At 51.9% G+C, this 18669-nt stretch overlaps 1 protein-coding gene across 1 annotated transcript in view; it reads right to left on the bottom strand.

Moving 5' to 3' along the window:
• Positions 1-18669, bottom strand: part of GRK5 (G protein-coupled receptor kinase 5) — a 214377-nt gene that overhangs the window by 40897 nt on the left and 154811 nt on the right. Inside the window, exon 4 of the mRNA XM_046654156.1 lies at positions 11891-11968. Within this exon, the coding sequence (XP_046510112.1) occupies positions 11891-11968 (78 nt within the window). The remainder of the gene's footprint in view (positions 1-11890; positions 11969-18669) is intronic.

Below are 18669 nucleotides of genomic sequence, written 5' to 3'. Positions count from 1 at the left end.
TGCAAGGCCCTGCACGGGATGGCCCCTGAGATTCCCTGGGGCGCCACGGCCCCCTCTAGGTGGTGTCCTCCTTCCCTTGGGGTGAACTGGAGGAACGGTCCCTGAGATGTGCTCTTGGATCCTTTCCTAATGTACCTGGAATTCTAGAGTCCCGGGCCTTGATTCAGAGGCGGCTGGGGCAGCAGGGGCCCTCCATGGGGAGCGATGCAGCTGCTAGACACTGGGGCGCATGTGAAATGGCCCAGGAGCCCTCACTCCTGTCCAAACAGCACCACAGCTCCCTGGTGAGTGCTCCTGAGTCATTAATAATCCCTCAGTTAAGAGGAGACATGAGAAGTAGCGAGCCAGGTTGGGTTATTTTAGGAGAGCAGGTTGGGGTAGGGTCAAGGGCAGAGAGTGAAGTCTCGGCTTCCCCCACCCCAGCTGTGTGACCCCAGCTGTGTGACCTTGAGCAAGTTACTTAACCTCTCTGTGTCTTCATCTCCTCATCTTTAAAATGGAGAAAATAATCCATTGGGTAGATGTGCAGATTAAGTGAGTTATTTAAAGCCCTCGGAACAGTGTTGGCACACAGTAAGAGCTGGGACTACAGATTGTATCATTATTACAGGCGGTGAGAGTGGAGGGGGCCTCCCAGACAGCCTCCAAGCCAACCGCCTCACTCTAGCCATGGGAAGCCGAGGCCCGAGGAGGAGGCATCTGTCTGTGCAGGGAGTGAGAATGATGAGGATCAAGGCTGCCCCAGGGAGAGGAGCCCAAGGCGTCCTGCCCTACACACTGATCTATATCATCCACCGGGAAGCATAGGACGTCCTGACCTGATCCGATCTGATTCATACCCAAAGTTATAGGATCACCAGATAACCAGACCCCACCTGCACTGATACCATTTTAACGACTTTTTACATGATCTTTCCTTTGTCTTATAAAGAAATAACTCACATACCTATGCCTTATAAATTTAGCCCTGCCCTCAACCCATTGCAGCCCTTCCCTGCCCATGGGTCCTGTCCCTACGCTACTCTCTGAATAAAGGAGCGCTACTACCAGACCTTGAGAATCCAAGAAACCTTTCTTCCGACTCCTCAGCTCGCCAAGCCCGCATCAAGAAGAGGGCAGGCCTGGGTTCAGTTCCCTGCTCTGGCCCTAGCTAGGTGTTCTTGGGCAATTACTTAACCTCTCTGAGGCCCCATTTCTTCTCCTCTCAGTTAGCTATTCTGAGGACGGAGTAAAACATGGAGCGTGAAGCTCCAGGCACACAGTAGTTGCTCAATAAATGCTAGCTCCCTTCTGTCTTGCCCCAGGATAGCGAGTAAGCACAGATGTGGGTTTATTTGTTTTGAATTCCTGTCTCTGCTGCTCCCAAAAATGGAAGAGAAAAGAGGCCCAGCCCCTGCCCTCACCTCTGCTTCTTGAGAAAACTCCAGGAAGTTCCTTTCTCAAGTTTTCTTTTCAATCCTCTCCTGCCTTGAGTCCTTTCGCAGTGCTGTGGCAGGAAGTGGGAAGAGCCAGGATGCATGGCCCCGCTGCCCAGCCAGCCCAGCCAGGCTCTGCTCAGGAGGAGCTCAAGCAAAGATGGACTCCAAGCTCACCAGATTCATGGATGACAGGACAGAGATGCTGTTCCAGGCGCTGGGAGACAGCTGAGGCCCAAGCAATCTCAGCAGAGATGAAAGGCTGGGTCCTGAGCGAGTGGCTGGATGGGCAGGCACATGGAAGGGAGGGATCTGCCCAGGCCACCCAGAGCCTGGGCCGCCCTGGAGACCAAGGGCTCGCTAGATGGTTAGGTGGACTCCACGCCAGCTCCCTCAAGGCCACAGACCCCAAGAAGAGAGACCTGGGAAGGGACTTGACTCCCAGTCCACTGTCTCTGCTGCAGGTCACGCTGTCTCTCCCAACAACGGCCAGTACTTATAAAATGCCTCACAGCTGGGAAGTAAGGTAGTCAGCCCAGCATTTTCCAAAGATGATAAGACAGTGTTAGGAAGTGCAGGGCCACACTTAAATAAGATCGAATCACTCGATGAAAAAGGTATTCCCTTTTCAATTCTCCTTCAAGCTTCCCATCACCAAAAAGAGAGTCTCGGTGTGGCGCTATCACCTTGCTAACACATCTCGAATACTCGCTAATCTCCCTTCAAAACAAACAGAAAGGAGGCTCAGGGCCTTAGGGAGGCAAAAGAATGTCTAGCTGCGATTTGATGTCAGTTTTCCCAGTTACTTTTTTGTACGACAAATCAATACTGGTTTTTCAGGCATGTTCCCGATACGAAGTCTACTTTTAAAATTCATTTTATTTTCAGTTAAAAGATGAGTTGATTTAAAGAAAAATGTTATATAAATCACTGCAAGTGTGGTATGCAGATAGAGCAAAACGGCGAAGGTGCTTTGAGAATGACCAACGGTCAGGAGCCCGTTATGTGCCATTGTTATCATCCCCATACTCGGATGGGGGAATTGAGGCTCCAAGGATGCCCAGCAGGAAAGTGGCAGAACTGGGGTCCCATGTGATCCTAAGGACAAAGATTGAAGCTGCTGATTGCCTCAGAGGCAGAGGAATTGTCCCCTGCTGAGAAGCCAGCCTGCCTGGGCTAGCTCAGAACCCTTTGCTGCTGCCTGGGTGGGGAACAGGAGGCGCCACTGAAGTGAGCAGGGGGCCAGAGAAAGAGGAACTTGGAGTAATTATTATTTCCTTTCATTCAAGCTCTTTACTTTTTAACAGGTGGATGTTTTCCGGAGAGCCAAACAAGTACTAGGAATAGATTTCTTTTGTGCAGGAACTCAGGTTGATGGGTAATTTCCCCTTAACAAGAACAAACTTCCCTGCCTTCTTTACCCTATCATTGTTCATACGAACAAAGAGGCATGCGTCTGTGGAGGGCCCAGAGAAAAATATCCTGCCACGGGCCTCCAGCAAGAAACGCTCTCCAAGAGCGGCCTGCCCTGGGGCATTCCCAGCATCCCACAGAGGATGCCAAGCCCATTCATGGCAGAGGTCTGCTCCCACCCACTTGTCCACTTCATTGTCAGAGGAAACCCACGCACGCCCTTTCCGCTGGTCTAAGCTTCCCCTGGGCTCCACTGATACTCCCTAGTAAAACCACATTGAACCTGGGTACCACATGCCAGGCCTAGTGACTGGGGTGGAGCAGTTCAAAGATGGAGACCTGGCACAGATGCTCATGAGCCCAATTAAAATGAACCACGGCAAGATGTTCTACAAACCACACCACCAAGCAGAACACTCAGAGGCTCCCCCTAAGCCCTGCCTCCACTCTTCTAAACCAGCCTCTTCCCTTTCCAAACCTCGGTTGCCTGACCTGTAACATGGGGACACTAATACGCATCTTGGGGAGTTGCTGGGAAGATTCAAGAGCAGGTCTGTAAGATGCCATAGCAGTGCTGGACACAGAGGGCCCACAGAAGGGCTGGAACATTTGCGAAGGACCAGGCCTGGCCCTGCTCTTTGCAACAGGCAATGGGGCTTTGGTTCTCTAGAGGAAGACAGATTCATGGACCTAATGTGCACTACGATTTGTTTACTTTGTCCCCATATACGCCTTTTTCCCAAAAACCCAGAGTGTTTCTTATAAGGAGAGATAAGACAAAGTGAAAACAAGTCATTTAAAAACCAGTAACAGGGGCTGGCCCTGTGGCCGAGTGGTTAAGTTCGCGCGCTCCGCTGCGGGCGGCCGAGGGCTTCATTGGTTCGGATCCTGGGCGCAGACATGGCACTGCTCATCAAACCACGCTGAGGCAGCGTCCCACATGCCACAACTAGAAGGACCCACAACGAAGAATATACAACTATGTACCGGGGGGCTTTGGGGAGAAAAAGGGAAAAAAATAAAATCTTAAAAAAAAAAAGACAAGTAACAAAAATGAATTTGAATTTCACCAAAATGAAAAACCTTCAGGCTTCAAAGGACACTATTTAGAAAGTAAAAACACAAGCCACAGAATTGGAGAAAATATGTGCAAATAGTATATCTGATAAGGGACTTGTATCTAGAATCTACACAGAACTCTTTAGGATCCAGCGTTAAGAAGATAAACAACCCAATTTAAAAATGGGCAAAAGATCTGAATAGATATCTTTCCAAAGAAGATATGCAAATGACCAATAAGCACATGAAAAGATGCTCGACATCATTAGTCATTAGGGAAATATAACCAAAACCACAATGAGATATACCACTTCATGCCCACTAGAAAAATAAAATTAAAAAGACAGAAAATGCCAAGTGTTGGTGAGGATCTAGAGAGATTAGAACCTTCACATGCTGCTGGGGGGAATGCAAAATGGTGCAGCCGCTTCAAAAATGGTCTGGCTAGTCCTCAAATGATTAAATGTCGAGTTACCGTATGACCCAGTAATTTCACTCCTAGGTATACACCCAAGCGAAATGAAAAACATACGTCCACACAAAAACTTGTACATGAACATTCATAGCAGCGTTATTCATAATAGCCAAAACGTGGAAACAACCCAAGCGTCCACAAATTGTTGAGAAGATACATAAAACATGGTTTATCCATACGATGGAATATTATTCAGCAATGAAAAGGAACAAAATACTGATACAGCTGCAACATGGATGAATCTTGAAAACACATGCTAAGTGAAAGAAACCACTCACAAAAGTCCACATATTGTATGATCCTCATTATTTGCAATGTCCAGAATAGGCAAATCCATAGAAACAGAAAGTAGATTAGTGGTTAAGGGGCTGGTGGAAAGGAAAATAGGGAGCGACTGCTCATGGGTATGGAGTTTCTATTGGGGGTGATAAAACGCCCTGGAATCAGATGGTGTTGATGACTATACAACTCTGTGAATATTTTAAAAACCAGTAAACTGTACAATTTAAAAAGGAGAATTTTAGGACATATGAATTATATCTTTATAAAGCCAGCATTTAAAAAATGAAATCTGTAGGGACAGACAACACATAATACTGTTTTCAGGATGACCTATCATTATTATCATTATTATAATTAACAATAATTCCTGGTCCACCCCAGCTGAAAGCAATCCTGCTCCCAGAACACCTGTCACCTGTATCACTTCTTTTTTTTTTTTTGGAGGAATATTAGCCCTGAGCTAACTACTGCCAGTCCTCTTTTTTGCTGAGGAAGACTGGCCCTGAGCTAACATCTGTGCCCATCCTCGTCTACTTTATATGTGGGACGCCCACTACAGCATGGCATTCCAGGCGGTGCCATGTCCGCACCCGGGATCTGAACTGGCGACCCCCGGGCCGCTGAGAAGCAGAACATGCGGACTTAACCGCTGTGCCACTGGGCCAGCCCCACCTGTATCACTTCTGATCTGCAGGTACCTGGAAGGTGAGCTGCCCAGATCGCTACAGAGCCCGGCACACATGTCTAACTGGACCAGGGGGCCTCTGGGCAGCTTCTCTGAGCTGACAAGCAGGAGAATATCCATAGGACAAGCCACATACATGGCTGTCTCAGAGACGAGCTTGCCATACAATGTTTTCAGTTTGGGGGTCAGGGACTGTGATGTAGGGAGGAGGCAACATTCCATCTGCCGCCCTGAACCCCCCCCCAGACTCCCTCGTTGGCCTCTGGAGCTTTAACAAGGCAGTAAAAGCTCGTGTGCCTCCCTCACCCCCCACTTTTCCTTTGGCAGTGGCCATGAGACAACATCTTCAAGCCAGTGTTGCCACACAAGCAGCCAACACCCCTGGTCTTCACTGGGAGAATTGAAGCCCCGGTTGGATTGTGCATAAGAAAGAAACCTCTGTTGTGTGAAGCCCCTGAGATTTTGGGGTTGTTTGTTGTGGCAGCTCGTATTAATCATCCTGACTAATGCATTGCCTTTTAATGAGTCCAGCCTCTCTGGCAGGCTCTCTGCGGCTGGGGGCCCTCTGGACCCCTCCTCGGCCTCTCACAACTCCACAGCTGGAGTTCGTGTCTGAATGATTTCCTCATTCAACAGCCTGATTTCGAAAGCACAGACAAGGGAGGGGAAAGCCAGACGACAGCCACTGCTGAGCGAGAGTCTAATGTACCAGTTTCTGCTGGTATTTCTGACCCTTACCACTACCCACCCACGTGACAGGTGAGCAAGCTGGGGCACCAAGAGGAGAAGAAACTTTTCCAAGGCCACGCAGCTGAAAGGGGCCAAGTGTGGCTTGGAACCCAGGTCTACCTGGATTCTACAACTCGCCTTCTCACGGCACTCTGCTGCCTGTCTGTTAGATCTCCAACAGCTTTCAGCCCATTCCAAAGCCCACCCCGGGCCGGTGTCCTCTGATGGGCCCCCAGAGCAGAGCTGGCCATGTATGGGCCACTGATGCGGGATTCTCGGCAGCGTCCCAGGAGTGGACTTGGCCTCTGGGGGTGGAAGCCTTCAGGCCGGGGTTTGAAATAGGCTCCGGGCACAAGCTTTAACTTTAAGCAGGGACTTTCCAGCCAGACTCCCAGCAAACATACCATGTCAGACACCACGGGACACAAGCCAGCCAAGCATCGGCTCCCCAGAAAGAGACACGAGGCAGGAGAGATGAGGGGCCCACGAAAGGAAGCTTCCCAGGGCTTCCTCATTGTCTCATTCAAACCAACTCATGACGATTGGGAGCCATGTGTCCAGCACTGTGCTGGGGCAGGGAACACAGAGAGCAGATGCCATCGTCTCTGCCCAATGAGCTAACAACCCTGCCACCTACAGCAATGACCCTCATCCTAAAGGCTCTGTCTTTCGCGGGGGCCCTCTACCCACTCTGTGACTCAAGATGAAAACGAGGAAGTCACTTGGGACTCCTCCTGCCCGCTCTCCTTCACTTCGCACACCTGGCTGTCCCCTGAGAGCTTCCTCCTAACATTTCCCAGGGCCCCTGTACCTCTCATCCCCATGGCCGCGGCTGCCCCCCTGTGCGTCCCCATGGCCACCATGGCCCTTGTGGCAGCTCCCTGGATGCTCTTGCTTCCAGGCCTTCCCCCTCCCCATTCTCCTCCGTGTGGTCAGAGGGATCATCCTAAACCGCAAATGGCATTCAGAGCCCTAACGGCTCCCCACTGCCGTGAGGATGACGTCGAACTCCCCAGCGTGGTTTCCAGGCCCTGCTGCCCACAAGGTCCCAGTTGCCCCCCCTTTCCACTCCCACAAAACTGACCACCCCACACCCTTCCCCACCTCTGGACCAACACTTCTCACCCTCGGAACCACTGACATTTTGGGCCAGACAGTTCTCGTTGTGGGGGCTGTTCCGTGCATCACACGATGTCCAGTGGCATCCCTGGTCCCTACCATGAGATGCCAGTAGCATATCCTCCCAGTTGTGTCAATCAAAAACCTCTCCAGGCACTGTCAAATGTCTCCCAGGGAGCAAAACATCCCTGGGTGAGAACCACTGCTCTATACCTTTGCCCATGAGAGGCCCTTCTCCTTTCCTTTCATTTGTACCTGGCTTCCTCCTCCTCACCACATTAAAATTGGATTCAGCCGCATCACCTCCCAGCAGCCTCCCTGGCTCACCCAGACTGGTCTAGGGGCAGCTTCTTAGGACCATCCCTGCCCCCCCCACCACTTCCCTGTGCACAGTCCCACCACTGCTCCCATCACCCTGCATTCGACTGATCTGTTGATGTGCTGTCATCCCCTCTGAGAGGCGGGCTCCTCAGAACCCCTCACCGGGGCACAGAAGCACTCACCACACAGACCCAAGAAGCACAACAGGCCAGTGAGCTCAGAAACCGTCCAGGTAGGAGCGATGGCCCCTGACCAGAGGTAGGAGTGGTCTGTGTAGCCAGTGGCATTGGGCTGAGCAGGGACACAGAAGGGAGCAAGAGGAGTAGGGGGCAGCACCTGCCAGGTGAAGGGACTTGCTGGGAATAGCCTGAACAAAGGCAATGAGGTGTGGACGTCAAGATGAAACTGGGAAATGGTGGGGCTGGAGCCCAGTGTGGGGGCTGTGCAAGAGGAAATGGGAGAAAGGATGCTGGAGCAGGAGGAGGCCAGGTCGTGAAGACTCTTGGATGTGTTCTGCAGCCCAAGATGTATTCAGCAGGAGGTGAAATTAAAAAAAAAAAAAGTTTTTATAGTCAAATAAGTTTGGGAGATGCTTTCTTAGCAGTTAAACAGGTTTCTTTATTGCAAGACTTGTGAGCCTTTAATATGCTCACACGCCGGGTGAATCTTTACAAGGGGGAGACGTGGCATGCAGCACTGCCCCCACGAAGTTGACCACAGAGGTGTTCTTTTCACAGAGCTTCTCAAATGATCCACATCTACAGTCTACCCGCTGGAAAATGCTGCTAGGAGCTGAGACACTTGAGCTGCATCTCGAGGACGGGCCTCAAGGTAAGGGCGATCTGGGTTTGGGGACAATGTCTGGGGGTTGTTCTAAGTTCTCAGGGCCAATGCTGGGGCCTCAGCCACTAGCTCGGCTGCTGTCCTGGCCTCTCGTTCCCCAGCACCTGGGGCATCTGCAGCACTGACAAGGAAAACAGGTTTCTGAGAGTGACTACAGGAAGGCCTGGGAAGGCAGTGCAAAATTTATTGTAGGAAAACAGTTGGCCCACGGGACGCTTTGACCACCTCCCCCAGGCCCCTGGGCCATAACATATGGTGTGGTTTAAATTTTAAAAATTGAGGAGTACTTAAGGAAAAAATGTTGGCAGGCTCTGAGGCACTTGTAAAACCGTATGAGCTGATGGGGAGTGTGGGCCCCATCCCTCCGGGAGCTGGAGGCAGTGCTGAGCAGGGCTGGGGACGTCTGCAGGGCCCAGCCTGGGGTCTGCTAGCAGAGGCTTCTGGACAAGGTCGGCTGGGGGGAGAGAGGGAAGCAGCCCCACGCAGCAGCCCTTGGATAGGCCAAAAGAGCCAGCAAGGCCAGGCACAGGAACCACTTCATCCTCACTGCACATCACAGCCAGGCTGGTAGATGCACCAGGGTGGGGGCAGCGGGAGGGCAGCAAGGGGACAGGGAAGCGGGGAGACGATAGTGCCCCACAGGGGAAAGACCAAGGGCTCCAGGATCATCCCAACCAGGGCTTGATCCCAGCAGTGGGACCTGGGACAGTGACAGCCCCTCCTGAGTCTCCCCTTCTTCATCCGGAGGATGAAGCCAATAAAACCACATCACGTGGGGAGAGTAAGGACTAAGTGGAGTGGCGCCTGCACACAGTGGGTCCTCAATGCATATTAGTTTTCATTATTTGTAGGTAGTGGGTAGGCAGCTCCAAGGGGGTGCAAATGGAGAGCTCGATGGGCAAAGCTGAGCCACAGTGAAACGGCCTTTACTGAGGGCAGCTGAGGATTCTATTAGCTGTGCTGTCTTACCAAGTTACTCTCCTCTCTGGGCCCTGGCAGCCGTCTGTAGACAAGGCCATCTACCTCTCATGTCATGGAGGCTGGAACCGTCACTGATAACGCCAAGGAGGCGCCTGGCACACCCCTGTTCTTATCGCCTCCAGGGAACCAATCCCCCAGCATGGTCCCTCCTCTGAGCTCAGGGTGCCTGTCCATGCCCCCGGTGTTCACTCTGTTTCAAGTGGTGGCCAGATTGAAAATGATCCGCCCACAGGCTCAACAACATGTCATCAGCTGCAACTGTGGGTGAACTGGGACCCTGCTCAGACGTCTCCTCCTTGACCACTTTCAACCTCAGAACCTTCACAGATGCCAGTGAGGTCTGTTATCTGGAATAAAGCCTGGCAGCGCTGCCCACTGGCCCCACAGATAGAGCGGGCAACACCTTGTACAGAGCGAGCCAGCCCTGTTCAGCAGCTGGAGGTATATTATTAGCATCGACCCTTTCATTTCTGAAATGTGCAAAAGCACCGGGAGTGTTTGCCCTTCGCATAAAGAGAAGCATATGATTACGATGGAAGTGGAGGTAGAGAAACGCAAAGGGAAGCAGGGAGAGGATGACAACCGGGGTGGTGGCTCAGCAGGAGTAATGACACAGGAGACACCTCTGGGTGTGAGGCTGGGCTGGCCCCCACAGAGATGCCCAGTGGCCGCCTGCTGGAGAGAAGCACACCTACTCCTGAACAAGGGCTCATCCGGGGGGTGGTGGAGCCCCACACACTCAAGGCCCGTGGGACCTCCATAACATCTGAGCGGGTGAGGCAGGACCAGAGCTGCCGAGCACCCCCTGCGACCTTTGCTGAGAAGAACATCAAGGTGAGGCTTACTCACCTCAAGGGACTTCTATGTCAGGTAGACAAAACTTATGAAAATACAGAGACTCTCTCTGTGCCGCGGACAGGAGAGGGCCTGATTTTAAACAAAGGAGCCACAGTGGCTTTAAGCCTCTCGTGTCACCCTGGACGCCTTCACTAGGGGGCTGCAGGCTTTCAGCAGCCCACCTGACGCTGGAGGAGCTGCTGCGTGGGACCTGGATTCCTTCTGTCCATAATCCTACCTCTGTTGCCTGAGTGGAAGTCGGCCTGTGCGGCTGCAGCGTCCATGTCTAATTGCATTCAGCTTTAGTCAATCATGAACGGACACGAGCCATGGGGATTAGCGTCCCCGAGGTGGCAGGCGGTGGGGGTCTTTTGAATTAAGCTAAATGAGAATCAACTGATTGATTAATAATCTTAGGTGGGTCAGGGGCTGCCTTTCTTCAGGGGCTGAAGGTCACATCCTGGGAGTCTCTACATCTCATTGGCAATACCTCTCTCCCTGACTGGAAGCATCTCTCACCTTCTGTTTCTCATTGTTTGGTTCTTGTCTTGTGAATCACTTGTCATTCCCTCAGTGTGGGCTTGGAGAGGACGGACTCTGTGACTGTCCAGTTTGCAGGGACACTCTGAGATTATCTGGTCAAGCCTCACCCATTTTACAGCAAAGAACACTGAGGCCCGGAGAGAGGAAGACCAAGGTCACATGGTAAGCTAGGGGTGGGGCCGGTTCCTGACCTGCCTGCCTGTGTGTTGCCTCCTCCTGCCACATTGTGCGTGGATGGACTGATGGCTAGGACCCCACCACACAGGCTGTGGTGACCTCAGTCCACCAGCAGCCTGGGACATGTGGAGCAAGCTTCCTGGGGGGCTAGTACCCACAGTGTCTAGGTCCTGGGTGAGGACGAAGACACGGCTGGCCCACAGGGATGTAGGACACGCCCAAAGCTGTTTGCATGTGGGTCTCATCTGAGGCTCTTGAGGCCTCCAGGAGGTGGGTCTGGCAGGGATGGCCACTTTTAAGAAAGGGAAACTGAAGCCCACTGAAGGAACATGACTTGATCGCATGGTAGAACAGCTGGGAGAAGAACCCCAGTCTCTCAGGCCAGGCTCTTTGAACTGGATGGAGAACACATTTATCTGTTATGTGGGGCGTAAGAAGACACAGGTTCCAGGGAAGCAATACCTCCAGAACCCCGGGGTGGCGCTGCCCCTATTCCTTCAGCCATAGGGGGTGCTCCTGAGGTGAGGTCAGCGTAGCCCCTCACCCTTCAGATACTCCAGAACATAATTCAGAGTACTCTGCACTCTGTTACGAATTCAGTTGACGTTGCTTCTACCACACAGCTTCAGCCAACCCCTTTCCATCCTGATCACCCCCAGATCCTTCCCCTCCACACCAACCTCTCAGAACCACCCCAGCTGTGCCCCTTTCTTCTGGGCACCCTCGACCCCTGCCTCCGCCATAAATGTTTGGGTGTAGGCAATGGGCAGCATGAAGGCCCCCAGAGGGGCCTGGGCCCCCAAGAAGTAGGTCTCCTCACCCCAGGCCTGGACCACCCACCTTGGCCCTGCCAGGCTTATGCACCCTCTGGTGGAAGATGAGAATTCTGGATCTCTAGAGACCAATGGCAGCCACCAGCTGGGCACCCACGTGGCCTGGCACAGACTTGGGGCCCATATTCCTGGATTCGGCCTCCCATTCCTCCTGCTGTGGGGTTGGACAGCCTCTTACCTTTGGGGTGAGGTACTTAGTCATAATTTCCTTCCCTTTTTCTCCCAGTTTTTCATCTGGAGTAACTTCATATTCTGCCTAAAACAGAAGAAGGAAAAGAACAATAGATTTGCTCATGAGCTTCTCATAGTTCCAGAGCCTTAGAGGCCCCTGGAGAAGACACCTCAGAGGTCACCTGACCAGTCCCCTCCTCCCACAGGGCAAGAAGCTAAGGCCCAGAGAGGGGAGAAGACCTGGCTAAGGAGCCCGAACGTCCCGTCCACCCTCCTCTGCACCATCCGTGGACATGTGCTTAGAACAGTGGCTTCCTCCCGGACCGCACATTAGAATCATGGGGAGCACACACTGGTGCTTGGGCCCCACCCCACACCAACTGAGGCAGATCTGCTGGCCACAGGGGCCAGGCGCTTGGACAGTTGGGGTCGAGAACCACTGACTTAGACAAATCAAAGGAAGCCAGTGGAAAATAATGAGCCACCAAACTGGAAGTCCCCACTCGCCCCAGAGGCTGCCTTAGGTCACAAGCTGCATGCCCTTGGACAACTTCCTTAACCTCTATAAAATGCAGATGGAAGAAGCACAATTGTGCAGCTAGAACGTGATAAAGCTCTGAGCCCAGAGCTAGGCACATAAAACAGTCAATTAACAGTTGCCATAATTGTCACCACTGTCATTATTACACCTCACAAGAGAAAACAATAATATGGACACCTTACCTTTTGCAGCTTTTTGCTTTACAAAGTGAACATACAGAGATCTCAGATGCTCTTGTCTGAACCTCAGAAGAGCCCAGGGAGTGACAGGGGAGGGAGGGGCTACCACTGTAGGCCTTCATCTGCAGATGGTCCAGCAGAGCGGCCCAGGGTCACTCAGGAGAGGTGGCAGGGCTGCGACTTGGACCTCCAAGTGCAGAGCTCTTTCTCAACACCAAGGAATTGAGGACTCCAGATGGCCGGCCAAGCTAGGGACCCAGCTCTGGAGCAGCGAGGCCTCCCAAAGACGGACCTTTTCATTTTCCTTGACCCAGAGGGGCTCCTTCACTCACATCTGATGCATTTGCCAAGTGGATGAAAAGGCCTCCAGCAAATGAGAAGCCTGGGTAAGCCTGCCTTTCTCATTTAGACAAGGAAACTAATTGCCAATTGTTTATGACCGTTTCAAAATCCACCACCCAAGGATTTGTCAGCCTCAGTCCAAAAGTACAGCTATTTCTAAAGAGACAGAGGAAATGACATCAGCACAGACAGACTGAAGATCCCTCTCCAGCCATCTCACTGCGGAGTCAGACGCCCCAGCCCTCCCGGCCCAGTTCAAGGCAACCTCTCAAACCCAGTGTCTAGGGTACAATTAACCCCAGGCCAGCCCAGAAGACCCTCCTGGAAAAAGGAGAAGCGTGGGCTGTGCTTGGAACGCCCACAGAGGTGGCCAGGCACGTGTGCCTCCAAAGTGAGTGAGTTTCCTTGTATTACTATTTCTCTTCTGATGGAGAATCAAGATTCAGTGATTTTCTCCAAGGAAGAAACATTAACACTATGATTGTTTGGATCACAAGGCTATGGGATAGTGGTTCTGGAAGGATTCCAACACCCTCACTTTACAGAGCTGGATACTGAGGCTCAGAGAAGCAAAGTACTGGCACAAGGTCACACAGCTGCTTGAAGCAGAGCCAGGACAGGCACACAGGCCTCCTGACTTCCACTGGGCCACCTGCCTGACAGCCTTTCTCCCCAGAGGCCAATGACTCCTCACCCTCAAGTGGCCTGGTGGCACTGATCATTTCTTGATGATTTGATTTGATTGATGCTTTCTTGAGACCCTTTAAAGAGAGAAGGTGGCTTCTTCTTCTTGAGTTTCTCCTCTTATTTCCTCCCTCTGTGCTCTCCAGTAATCCCCCCAACCTCACACACAGGCATGCACGCACACCCACACACAGAATGGAGTAGACTATAGGCTCATCCTATAAGGTAGCTATTATTCTTCCCAATTTACAGAGGACGAAACTGAGGCTCAGAGAGGCCAAGTAACCAGTTCAAATACAACAGAGCTAGCAAGTGACAGGCCAGGAGCTGTGTCTCTAAAGGGGCTGAGAGCCTTAAGGCACAACTGACCACCCTTGTTCTAGGTTGGGGAGAGAGGTGCCGGGTGCCCTGCTCCCCTGGAAACCCCGCCCAGTGGTCTGGCACCATGGGAATTTACCCAGAATGCTTTGCAAGGCCCAGGCCCTGGGCAAATGGCCGACCAACTTTGGGGTAACTCAATCCATGCAGAACCCTGGATTTGCACTGTCCCAAAATATATCCGTGAAGGAGGCTCTTTTAACCAAATGGAGGCCTAAGGCTCACTAATCAGCCTCAATAACCAGCTGAAAATATTATTGCTTTGGGTACTAAAACCCACGTTAAAAAAATAACATCACTTTCAGGTCAGCTGCCTCCCAGCAGAGGCCCGGCTGGGCGGCTGGGCGCCACGGTTCCACAGGGAGGCAGCCAGGAGCACACGGGGACAGGCATCCCCGGGCTGGATCAAAAGGCCTTTCTTTGAGAGTCCATGTCAGGTCACCACCACTTGAAGCGCATTTGTGTTGGGAGGCAGAAAACCAACAGAAGGCTTCCAGTTGGGCTTTCCACACTGATTAGGTCACCTCGAGTGACAGGCCATGTCTCCGCAGGGACCCCCAAGAGGGTCTCCTGGGGGACACATCCTGAGAGGCCACCTACAGAGAGAAGGCACCATGGCAGCCCAGTGGGGCAGGCAGAGCTCAGGCCAATCACACTGCCCGAGGCGGGGGACCACCCGGGAGCCCACTGCTAGGAGAAAACCCTTGCCCAGGTAGTGGGCAAAAGCTGCTGAAATCAGCTTGAATCAGAAAACTTAAGCAGCAAATAAGAGGTTGGGCCAGCAGCCTAGAGTTTTGTAATTGGAGTTCGCTCGGGAAATGGCAGCCAGACAATGACTTCAATGAAGAGAGAAGTCAACCACATGCAAGGATGCCTCCGTGACCTCCCTCTGTAAGAAAGTCCCCTCCCAGCAGAGAGGGTGGGGAGCCTTATCCCCTCCCCCAGCAGAGGGGACACACAGCATCCTCTCCACTGCAATGCCCGCTTGAAACCTTCTCCCGCCCAGAGCTCAACCCTAACAGCCAGAGAGCCGAAGGGCACAGAGGCCAATCCCCTCGGAGTGCCTTTCTCCTCCCCAGATACACCCAAGGTGCCAGCCGAGGGAGCCCCCACTTAAGGAGTCTCTTCTCTGCACTGTGATTTATGCCAAACACAGGAACGGCCACGGGAGGAGACGCTACGCCAACACAAAGAGCAGAATACTACACTGAGTCTAAGGCAAAAATAATTATTTATGTACCTGTGTCTGCCAAAAGGCATAAACATCTGTGTACATTTTAGTTTATAAACCTAATATTTCATCTCTTGGCCTGCTCTAATTGCATCATCAGTCTCAGAAAATACATCCTCTCTCTTCAAACACATTTCCCTCTGATGATTTTTACAAACACGAAGAGTGCAAGCCGGTCAAGGGGACCCACCACGTTTTCAAAGCAGCCGGCACCGGTTTGAAGAGCAGGGAGTCTGAGCTGACTTCCTCTCAGCCTCTGACTAACTTTAGATGTCACCTCCTTCTCCCGGGAGACCTTCTCCTGCCCCGACAAGAAGATGAAGTCAGAGATGCTATGAGGTCTTGCCACCTCCGGATTCTGTAATTACCGATGTGGTCAGCTTTTCCAGAGTCCTCGCGGCAGGGACAAGTGACGTGCCTGGCTGGCAGTGATGCTCACCACAGCCCTTTCTGGAGAAACACCCAGCTCCACCCACACTGGCCTCGGCATTTTGCCTGTGCTGACTCTGCAGGCTGGGGGGCCCGCACCTACCCCTCCGGAGCCATCCTGCCCCCTGCTGCAGGGCAGGCGAGAGTGATGGGGGGGGCAGCTGTCTGCTGGCTCCCTCTCTGTCTGGGCACCACAGGTGCCCGCACCCTCTTCTGAAGATCCAGCTATCAGTCCTCTCCCTTGTCCCCTCAGGTCTAGAGGTGGCGAAGGCTCAGACCTATGGCATCAGCAGGTAGCACTATGTCAATAGCCCTCCATTAAACTCTCCTTCATTCCCACGTGGGCGGGCCACCCAATCCCTGCCAGGACCCTGACTGAGATGCTGAACAATGCTTCGGATGGGTGGACACTCACCTTGCACCCTCCCTGCTCCCCAGCTAGAATGAAGAAGCCCTGCAGAAGGCAGTGTCCTCCAGGGGCCCCAAGATCAGATGGGCCTGGTCAGCCCCAAAGCCTGTGCCCACCTGGGCAGACGGACTGTTCTCTGATCTCTGCCTGCCATCTGAGGAGCCCTCTTGGGCCTGGGTCAGGAGGGGATTCACTGGCTTCCTGTGGGACAACAGATGGGACAGGACCAGAGAAAGAAGGGAAGGAAGGGCAGATCCCTGGCCGAGTCGGGATATAGATGAGAGTGGTAGGAGTGACCCCAGCCCTTACTGACAGCACCACAGCCACCAGCTTGTGAAACGTGTCCTGGCTGGGGCAAACACTGAAAAGAAGGAAGGGGGAAAGGGGTGCTGCCCCCTCTCTCCAGTGGAGGTGATCAGCTTACCAGCAGCTGTTCAGAGTCCCATAGCCATGCCGTCACCTCCTGTCTGCCCATCACTCTTCTCCTGAGAGTCCCAGCCCTGAGTGGATATCCCCCACCCCCACCGCCACCCCTGCACTGCCTCGTTGCTTCTCCTCCTTCCCCACTCCCAGAATTCTCTCTCTGTCCTCTCTCCCCACCAAGGCTCATAAGGCCACCAGGCAAAGGTCTTCGACTCTCCATTACTCTTTTGCTCTAAGTGAAAAGAATCCCAACCTAACCTAGCTCAAGCAAAACTGTAACCTCTTGGCTCCTGAAATCCAAGAATGCATTGAACAACCAAACTGTGGGAAGAATGGAATAGCCAGGCCCAAAGCACCAGGAACCAGGGATGTGAGCACTTCTGGAACACACTCTTATCCGTGAGTGTGTGTGCGCGCCTCATCTTCAGTGCCGACTGGCTTGCTTCAGAAGTAGGAAACATGGCAGTCAATGGCTCCCAGGTTTTTTATTTTAAGCCTTCTCTACCAGAGAAGGACTTCCCCTAAAGTCTAGAAATCCCGGAGAAAGGATTCATTGGCCTCCATTGGCTCACAGGCTCACCCTTACTCCAATCAACTATGATTTGAGGGTGACATCATTAAGAACATGGTAGCTTCTAGGAGAGCCACGTTGTTTTGGAGTATGGGTGGGGTCCCCAGGAGACTGGACAATCCCATAGACATCCACTATATGAACATATTTTGTAAGTAGTACTTTTTCAAGATGACCCTGCTCCCAGGGTCTGGCATCACCAACTGCTCTGGGGGTCTCTATGTCCATCTGAAGAATGAGTACCACGCTCCACCTTCCCTCTTTGGGAAGATCACAGCAGTGATAGAAAGACAAAGAGAAATACTGGGCATGACTCATAGATAAGAGAAGCAGAATACTTAGTTTCCCTGGTGAGGCATCATTTCACAACAAAATTTCAGGATAACCAGGCATATCTAAAGCCGGGTCATAGCCCTCTAATTTCAAGTGATTTTCTATAGTTCTGGGCTAATGAATGGCTTAGAGTGCCTTTTAGCATTTCCTGACGTGAGATTTCATTTGTTGTAACCTCATATTTGTAGTCATCAGTCTCCAAGATGCCTTCAATAATCCTAGTCTCCTGATGGTCACGCCCTTGAGAAGTCTCTGTCCATAGTGAAGAGCATTAACCTATGTAACCAGGAGGATATTAGGGGAACGACATTATGGGACCTCCGAGACAAGGTTATAAAAGACATTGAAGCTTCTATATACTCTTTTGGATCACTCACTCTGGGGAAAGCCACCCATGTTATGAGGACACGTAAGTAGTCCTATGGAGAGGTTCACATGGAAAACAATCGAGGCCTCTGGCCAACAGCCAGCACCAACCTGCCAGCCACGTATGTAAGTTTGGAAACAGACCCTCCAGCCACGGTCAAGCCTTCAGATGACTGCAGCCTCAGCCAACATCTTGACATAACCTTTTGAGAGAAATTGAACCAGTAGCACCTAGGTAAACCATTCCCAAATTCTTGATCCACAAAAACTATGAAATAATAAATGTTTATTGTTGTTTCAAGCTGCTCAGTTTTGAGGTAATTTCTGACACAGCAATGGATAATGAATACTTAACAGGTATCCAAGTATCATTTCATTAAAAATTCTTTCTTATTTATTTATTTATTTTTCGATTTATCATTTAACAAGGAAGCAAGCTCCACGAGGGCAGGAACTTACTTCTGCTCACCCTGTAGTCTCCAACTGCTAGAACAGAGTGTGACGCGTTGGAGACATCCAATAAATATGTGCTGAGTGAATCTGGCTGAGTATCTGCCAAACCCCAACCCCAAAGAGAAGAGACCTGAAAATTTTAAGTTGCACCCAAATGTGGGGACAGGAGGGTTTCAAATGATCTGGTGTGCCATCAAAGTTCCAGAAAACAGGTTAGAGAAGCAGTGCATGAATCTTTAAGGAGTCCATGACGAGACCCTCTTGGCCCCGGGGAGGTTGACACTAGCCTGGAACCCCTTCCGATCCCCTGACCAGCTGGGCAAACTCTCTTCACCCTCCAGAAGCCAAATCTAGTCACAGCCTTGACTCCATTTCTCTGTGGGAGGGCTGCACAGGAGTCTTTCTCTGGCTCCCAGAAGCATTGTGATGAATGATGCACAAACCATT

This window comes from Equus quagga, chromosome 2 (genome assembly GCF_021613505.1).
Source record: "Equus quagga isolate Etosha38 chromosome 2, UCLA_HA_Equagga_1.0, whole genome shotgun sequence".
Taxonomy (NCBI): domain Eukaryota; kingdom Metazoa; phylum Chordata; class Mammalia; order Perissodactyla; family Equidae; genus Equus; species Equus quagga.
This window is presented reverse-complemented; position numbering and strand designations above follow the sequence as displayed.